The sequence below is a fragment of the Notothenia rossii genome (genome assembly GCF_949606895.1).
Source record: "Notothenia rossii genome assembly, contig: scaffold_159, whole genome shotgun sequence".
Taxonomy (NCBI): domain Eukaryota; kingdom Metazoa; phylum Chordata; class Actinopteri; order Perciformes; family Nototheniidae; genus Notothenia; species Notothenia rossii.
In genome coordinates, this window is record NW_027639972.1 from 105,077 (window position 1) to 113,347 (window position 8,271).

General features: G+C 41.2%; 1 protein-coding gene across 2 annotated transcripts; it reads left to right on the plus strand.

Annotated features, from left to right (window-relative positions):
• Nucleotides 1-1,273: 1,273 nt before the first annotated feature.
• On the plus strand, nt 1,274-7,686 carry LOC307027191 (fibronectin type III domain-containing protein 7-like). Of its 2 annotated transcripts, XM_079695395.1 has the most exons (6): nt 1,274-1,413; nt 1,578-1,590; nt 1,755-2,015; nt 4,766-5,026; nt 6,048-6,311; nt 7,391-7,686. In XM_079695395.1, exons 1-6 carry the CDS (start codon nt 1,369-1,371, stop codon nt 7,669-7,671), a joined length of 1,125 nt encoding a protein of 374 aa, XP_079551521.1. In that variant the 5' UTR covers nt 1,274-1,368; the 3' UTR covers nt 7,672-7,686. The 2 variants fall into 2 exon arrangements, with proteins under 2 accessions (XP_079551521.1, XP_079551522.1); XM_079695396.1 differs by lacking the exons at nt 1,274-1,413; nt 1,578-1,590 and adding an exon at nt 1,612-1,675.
• The last annotated feature ends 585 nt before the right edge of the window (nt 7,687-8,271 follow it).

Sequence of the window (8,271 nt, forward strand, 5' to 3'; positions counted from 1 at the left end):
AGTATCCAGGGTATGGCTGGGGTAGGCTACAGCCATACCAAGAAATATCTTAGCCCCACCATGAAAGATTATGTTAAAGTAAGCAAAAAAAAAGTCAGTCGAGTAAATTGCACAGACAGCAGCGAGATTGATTACAGTAGCCACTTGTCTGGAAATGCCGAGGACTAGAAACGGTTTTGAAAACTTTTTTTTTTTAAAACAACATATTTGCATGATATGGGTCTCTCACCCATATAATGCAAATATGTTGTGGTATCTTTACTACATCCTTGAATATAGAGTATTGTGCTACAATACAAATGTTTTTCCTTCTCTTTAAGAATTTTCGAATCCTAAATCTATCGAGTAGAATAGTTCATAAATCTAATCAATAGATTCATGATTCAAAGATTCTAAAAGTAGGGTAGACATGTGCAGTGGCGTTTCTATATGTACAAAAGTGGTGGGGCACAAAAAACTTAGATGTCTATATATAAGCTTCTGCAGTGACGTGCAGTGAGGTTGATGGCTGGTGAGGCACTGACTCTTCAGGTTTACACATATTATATTTTGACCTAAATCAAAATATAATATTATTTTCAAAAGCCTTTTTCGTCTGATGCTTCGATTAATTTTAAACAGACATTTCAACAAAAGGATACCCAAAATTTTTAATTTTATCATTTAAATATTGAATTGTTCTCTCTTATTAAGATCCCATTTTCAATCAAAATTGTGGTCTAACTCCCAGTTTCCACTGGGTCCATCTGAGCCGCGCTGCGCCGCGTCACGGCTGCGCCGCGGTTTTGGTCTCGCGCCATAACGGAACCGACTAACTCCCCTTTTTCGTATGTACAGCTCTAAACATGCCCAGACTTGTAGTGATTTTCGCCTTCTGAAAGAAAGAGTGTGTTTAGTGTTAAGAGTGCTAACGTGACGGCAATCTTGGTGTTGGTGACGTGTGCAAGACCAGAGATATAGTTCATTGAGTGTTTCACACAAATAAATGTGTCAGTTTTACGACACATTTTAATTTTTTTGACTTGCAAAATTATCCTTTAAATTGACAAGCATCATATGTGTAATTCGTGGCACAATTCAAACGGAGTCGAAAGATAATCTTTCTCTCGCCATTGACTTCAATCCATACTTTTCCTGAAATAATTAAGGTCCCCTGGAGGTCCACCAGAAGGGGAGGGACTTCACCTCTCTATTACGCTACTTCACTGTGAATGGTCAATTGCTTCAGTGGGCGGGACCAAATGCAGCTATTTATACCAGCACAGACACAGTATGTTTAGAAAAAGGTGAAACCTTGAAGAGAGAAGTATTTGAATCCAACAGAAGCTGCATAGTGTGAGGAGAGAAGTCATTTTACTTCAAGAAAATATGAAGTGGCCAGCGATTTTTGTCTTGCTGAGCATATGCTCACAGGTAAAGTAACGGACTAAAATGTGTTATAGTCATTTTGCTTATTTCATTTCAGGTTCAGAAAAACTGTTTTTAAAAAGGAGTGATACAATGTTACAGTCAAGTAGTAGGAACTTGAATGTCATATAAAACCATAACCGTTTTTATTTTATTATCTACATGTGCAGGCTGCAGCACAAGGTATGTATTTTATATTTTACCATAACTACACTGCAGATGGTAATATCATTTCCATATGAGAATGAAGGGGCACAAAATATTGATGGTAGGCTATATGTATCTGTACATGAATTAATTTCTCAGGGTGTAAAAAAGTAGGCTACTATAAAGATGCTCTCTCTCAGATATCGAAGTATCCGTGTTCTCTGCAACATCGAAGAGCGTGATTCTCAGATGGACCAGGATCTACGGAGCCAGCTCATACAAGGTCATCGCCGCCCCCCAGAACTCCCCAGGCAACCCCGTTGGTTATGCCGTGTTTGGTCCACACACAGTGATGGGCACCATCAACTCTCTGTCCCCAAACATCATGTATACATTCACAGTTGCAGCTCTGGATAATGCTCAAGAGATACTAAACATTGGAACTATCGATTCTTCCTCAGGTGAGGTAACCTTGTGATGTTAAAGCACTTAATTGAGTGTTTTATTCTTGTTTAGCTTCACCACACACACAAACGTTCTGGTGCATTTGTTTTAGTTAAGCTAGTACAGTAGGCCTACCGTTTTATTCTGTGATATTCGGGCAAACTAATTATTTCTTGTGTGTGTATACAAAAGTATTGGGACACTCCTTAATCATTGCATACAGGTGTTTCATTCAGTCCCATTGCCACAGGTGTATCAAATTAAGCAACTAGCCCTGCAGTCTGCCTTTACAAACATGTGAAAGACTGGGTCGTTCTAAAGCACTTTGAGCACCAGGAAAAGCGCGTTATAAAAGTAATTTTATTATTAAAGAGCTCACTGAATTTGAACGTGGTACTGTAATATGCCACCGTTGCAACAAGTCAGTTCGTGCAATGTCTTCTTTCGTAGATATTCCACGATCAACTGTAAGTGTTATTATTGCAAAGTCTAAGCGTTTAGGAACCACAGCAACTCACGTAAAGACCACGTAAAGTTAGAGCGGGGGCGCAGAGTGCTTAAAAGTCGCCAAAGCTCTACTGACTCGATAACTGCGGAGTGCTGCCACTGAAGTGCTGCCAGAGCAGTGGAAGCAGTGGAAACGTGTTCTGTGAAGTGAGGAAACACGCTTCTCTATCAGGCAGTCTGATGGACGAGTCTGGATTTGGCGAATGCCAGGAAAACGTTACCGGCTGCCGGACTGCATTGTGCCAACCAGGGGCGGACCGGGGGGAGGAAAAGTGGCCCGGGGATTAATTGACAGACAGGCCCACTTAATGCGCGATATGTATCGGCCGGCCGGCGACGAAAGTATGTTACTTAACAAAAAACCCTATGCATTTAATGTTGTTTTGGACAATTATTCATATAGTAATCACATTACCTGAGCCCTGGAGTTGCCTAGAGCAAAATAGTTACAGCATATATTTCGCAATTTTAATGTTAACAGATCATTGATGAATTAACATTTTGACCCAATTTGCCTGACTTGACGAATGGAAAAAAACATGGGCGTAGGAAGCATCCTCAATGTGGGTGAGACAATTTAACAGGGGTTGTGGGCAGGTGGTGGACCTCACCACCTCTAGGGGGGTCTGGGGCAAGCTCCCCCGGGAAGATTTTTTTTTAAAATGTTGACGTTAAATGCATCAATCTGGTGCACTTTGAGAGCAAACTTAGGGACTAAATCTATGGCAGTCAGTAGGGGCTTGGACTGTGAGCCGTAGGGTCGCCGGTTCAAGTCCCCGACCAGACCTACTTTTGGAGTGTGGACTTCTACTTGGAGAGGTCTCAGTTCACCTCCTTCCCTGCCGTGGTGCCCTTGAGCAAGGCACCGGACATCCCCCTTCCCCCCTCACTCCCATTGCTCCCCGGGCGCTGTACAATAGCTGCCCACTGCTCCTAGTACTAGACTCCTGGTACTAGGATGGGTAAAAGCAGAGAACACATTTCACTGTGTGCTGTGTGCTCTGCATGTGTGACCATTAAAAAGTGTTTCATCCCTCCCAATTCTTAGTCAACACCCATATAAAACAGAACTGTAAACAAATTTACTTTTTCTTTCAACATTTAGTTGAACAGCAAGTGGAGGCAAAAGTGACTGCACCAAAACAATAAATGTGGGCAACACGTTCGGCGCCGCGTGACCGCTGAGGCAGACGGACTGCCTCCTTTTCACTCGCCTACGGGTACAGCCACTCCCCCTGAACCCAGGGCTCGCTACAATACTGTATACGCAAACTATACAAAAACGCCAGCTTTGGAGCTTGTTTATCCATCTGTAAGCAACTGCCAGCTAGGTCTCTCAGTCACTAACTCCTGATCGTTCACTGCGTAGTGACAGCTGCTTTGGGCCGGTATGATTTAGGCAAAATAACAAATATTTTATTTATTTATTTTTGGCCCTCCGGCCCACACACGGCACCGGCCCACCGGGGGAATCTCCCGGTATTCCCAATGGCCAGTCCACCCCTGGTGCCAACTGTAAAGTTTGAGGGATAATGCTATGGGGTGGTTTGTCTGGTGATTCTTAATGCTTCATCTTACCAAGTCATTTTGGACAATTCTATGCTTCCAACTTTGTGGAAACAGTTTGGGGAAGGCACCTCTTCTGTTCCAGCATGACTGTGCCCCAGTGCACAAAGTATGGTCTATAAAGGCCTGGTTGGATGAGTTTGGTGTGGAAGAATTTGACTGGCCCGCACAGAGCCCTGACTTGAACACCTTTGGGCTGAACTAGAATGGAGATTCTCCAAAATCTTGTTAAGCCTTTCCAGAAATTAATAGCTTCAAAGGGGGGGACCAACTTCAGATTAATGCCCAAGAATTTGGAATGGGATGTCATAAAAGCGCCTTTAGGTGGCCCAATACTTTTGTCTATATAGTGTATCTGTATACACATTACAGTCAATGTTTTTTTAAACATTTGTTATCTGAATAACTAATGTAATGTGTACATTTTAAAACACTTAAATGGTACTTTGATGATGAACAGAGGAGCACAGAAGAGTCACTGTTGGTTCCTCATGATTTAAATAAGCCTTTCTTTAAGCAAATAGTTTTATTTTATTACATTCAGCATTCAAATTGACGTACTGTTGCAGACACAAAATAAATAGTTTGCCCTGAAATCTGTGGGTAAAAAGATGGATTGCATTGCCAACTATCGCTGAGAAGGTGGAGGAAGGTGTAGTATCTCGTCAAACTGTATTTCTTGTGAATCTTTTAGCTCCTGAGGTGATGGATCCAATCCTGACGGTGAAGTCGAAGGACAGCAAGACTTTTATCGTGTCTTTCAGCTTGAAGACCGGGGCGACATCTTACATCATACGATTGCAGAATCCAAACCGCTTCATCAGAGAATACATCGTGTCCTCCTCCCCCGCTGAGATTGAGTCTCTCGACCCGTACACAGAGTACTCACTCAGCATCATGTCTGTGAACAGTGGAGGCCAGAGCCAGCCATCGTCCCCTGTGACTGCAAAGACAGGTACTGTTGTAGTGTTTGTGTCCATAATTCAAGATTGAGAAACAAAACCTAAGAAATGTATTCAGTGGGTAAACAATTAAACCCCAAGGGCTGGATTATAGCAATGAGTCACATATTCAGTAAGAAACAATATGTCCTGTTCTTCTCAGTCTCCATACCCTGCAGGAGTCACTTGTTCTCCTTCATTGTCTCTTAGCAGAGTATACAGTCCTGTCAGGGAATGTATACACATTATCTTCAGTTTTTGTGCAAAAAGAATCCAGGGTTTTTCTTGCCGATCAATGCCTTAGGGTCTTTCCAGTAAAGACGGTAAGTATACCGGACCCTTCTCTGTTAAACACAATGGGAGGACCTGATCCTGAGAACATGGCTGGCACCTCTCTACTCCATCCCCAGGGGACTATCTGATCCACATGAGTACAAAATAACATGCTACAGGCAGTCATCGTTTTTGTTCGCCGTTTGCCATTATTCACCTCTGATTTAATTTCCCTTCCTTGAATGTAGGTTTCTGTTTATTTCAGATTGAGAATAACTACACTATAGGTGGATTTATTTATACATCCACCATTTTTCAAAATTATAACCGAAGCTTTCCACTCACATGTTTGAAACTAAAAAAAACTTTTTTACATCTAAATTAAATTCAAACATGTGAGATTGATTGCTCACTTATTCAGAAACATGAAAACTATCATTTTCATTTTTTAGTAGGTGCATAAAAGTCTGTGAAGTGGCTGATACTTGGGTGCAGCCCATATTCTGACATCACTGCTTGGATCTGTGACTGCTGACAATAGAACAAAAAATAAAAAAATGGATTCACAAAAAAGTAAGGGCTTTACTAGGACTTAACTGCTGTAAAACATGACTCAGGATGTTTATTCCCTTAAGACTTGGCTTCAAAAGCATACATCTTAAATGACTAAGTAAGCAACAATCAAAGTCAAGAGAAACATATTCACTCAAAGTACAGTCGCCCTCATCGCTTCATAAAGTTAAACTTTGTCCCCCTCCACAGTGTTGCCCCCTCCTCAGCTCTCCGCCTCCTCTCCCAGCAACGACAGCATCACTGTGTCCTGGGCTCCTGTTGCCAACGCTGTCCAGTACAGCCTGTCTCTGTACAAGTTTGGCTGGAACACCACCTTCATCAAGCACAACACTTCCAGCACCAATTGGATCGTCTCCGGCCTGGATATGGGCTCAGTCTACGTCATAAAGGGTTTCGCCTGGGACCCCGAGGGCCGTCAGGGAGAGGACAGTCAGTACATCAACCAGATGACAAGTAAGCGTGCACCGAGACTCTTTTCTGTGTGTGGGAAATACCCATGATTGCTCCTACAAGTATATAGAGTCCATGTGCCTTTTTTATTTGATCATGTAAAAAATATTATACGTGTAGAGATGAGAGAAAATATTAACTAGGCTTGCAATCTTAAATAAACTTAACACAGTCACAGAACTTTTCATGTTATTGGGTAAGTATTACATTACATGTTACTTGTTGGATGCTTTTATCCAACACGACTTACATACTCAATACTGTGGGCAATCCCCACACGAGCAATTTGGGGTAAAGTGCCCAGGGGCACAACGACATTCTGACTGCAGAGGGGTTTGAACCTGATCCGAATACCAACGCTCTATCCACTGCACCACACGCCTCCTCCACACAAAAAAAGTTTTTGCTTTCCAGAAACATTTAACCTCTTCACAGTCTTGCACTTATTAGAAATATATAATAGTGGAACCTAAAACATGACCTTAAGACACAGAATATTGTGTAAAAATATATATCTTCAAATGATTATCATGGGATGTAGCCTATATAAGCTACAAAAAACATGACTCAAGTTGTTTGAAATGGTATTAAAACCCTTTGTTTCATAAAGGAAACTACTCCATACAAGAAAAGGTTCTACATTTGAACTTGGGCGACTCCTAGTAGTTCAAAAAGACACATAGGTAGCACTGGTCTTCTCTGGAGTGTCTTATTTGTCCACAAAGACTTATGCCATCACAAGAATACAAAAACTGTACAAATAGAACTAGTTATAAAGCCATGTTCAAATAACTCGATAAGTGTTGACATGTAAACAGTCATTTGATGCTGAAATAGTGGGTCTCTGTGTTGGTTTGAACTATATAAAATATTTTCAACCTCAGGCTGTGACATCTATATCTAAGAACGGCAGCCATCTGATTAATACAGTATTATTAGTAATAACATGTTCCTCACCAAACATTACTGGTAAGAGTAATTTAGAAACTATTACTCTAATTATACTTCTCTACTCCTGTTAGTGTGTTTTTATGTGTGCTTTTATTTAATGCATCATTGGGCATGTTTTATTGTTTTCACAGGACCTGCTATGCCATCTATTGCCAATGTCTCCATGGTGATGAATAACGGTTTGGCCGTTATCTCCGTGTCCTGGGAACGGGATGAGGGGGTCTTTGGGTCCCTCCAGTACCATGTGATGAGCGACCAGAACCTCACCTGTAACTCCACATCCACATCCAGCTCCTGCATCCTGGCTCCAGTGGGCTGCGGAGAGGTACACATAGTCCGGGTCAGCACCTCCAACGAGGCCGGGCCCAGCGACCAATCCGGCCCCATGGTGTTCATCACCTGTGAGTATTAGACTACATTTAATTCCGATCACACTTGTGAACTATCTGTTTGTAATAGGGCACCGTAGACCTATAATGAGCAAGCCATAATAATGCAAGGAGTATTGGATTAGTCACAAGATACTGTATAAGTGTTGGTTGGTTGGAAGTTAGTTCATTACATCTTATTTAGAATCACTTTTATCCAAAGTTACTTCGATGCCATAAATGTGACTACAGGATCAATTTGAACCTCTGATCCTTACATTAATGGATTATCAAAATGGTTTAATTTGAAAGTTGACAAGAAATCTATTCGTCTTTGCATATTTATGATCTGTTTACGAGACAGCTATAAGATCATTCAATCTTCACATTCTCTTCAAACATAAAATACATAAGGCTTTTTCTTACCATCAGAAGAATTCTTAAATAGATTAAATCTAATATACAAGGAAATCAAACGGATACTTTGAACATACACTTCCCTACAAGAGTTATGATTACATTTAGTTGTTTAATAAGAAAAACATTATTATGTTATATGTAGAATTCTAACATTAACACATTAGTGCTAGTCTAGATATGGATAAAAAAATGATGGCAGCACTAGTTTGCTCTGAAACCCTCTG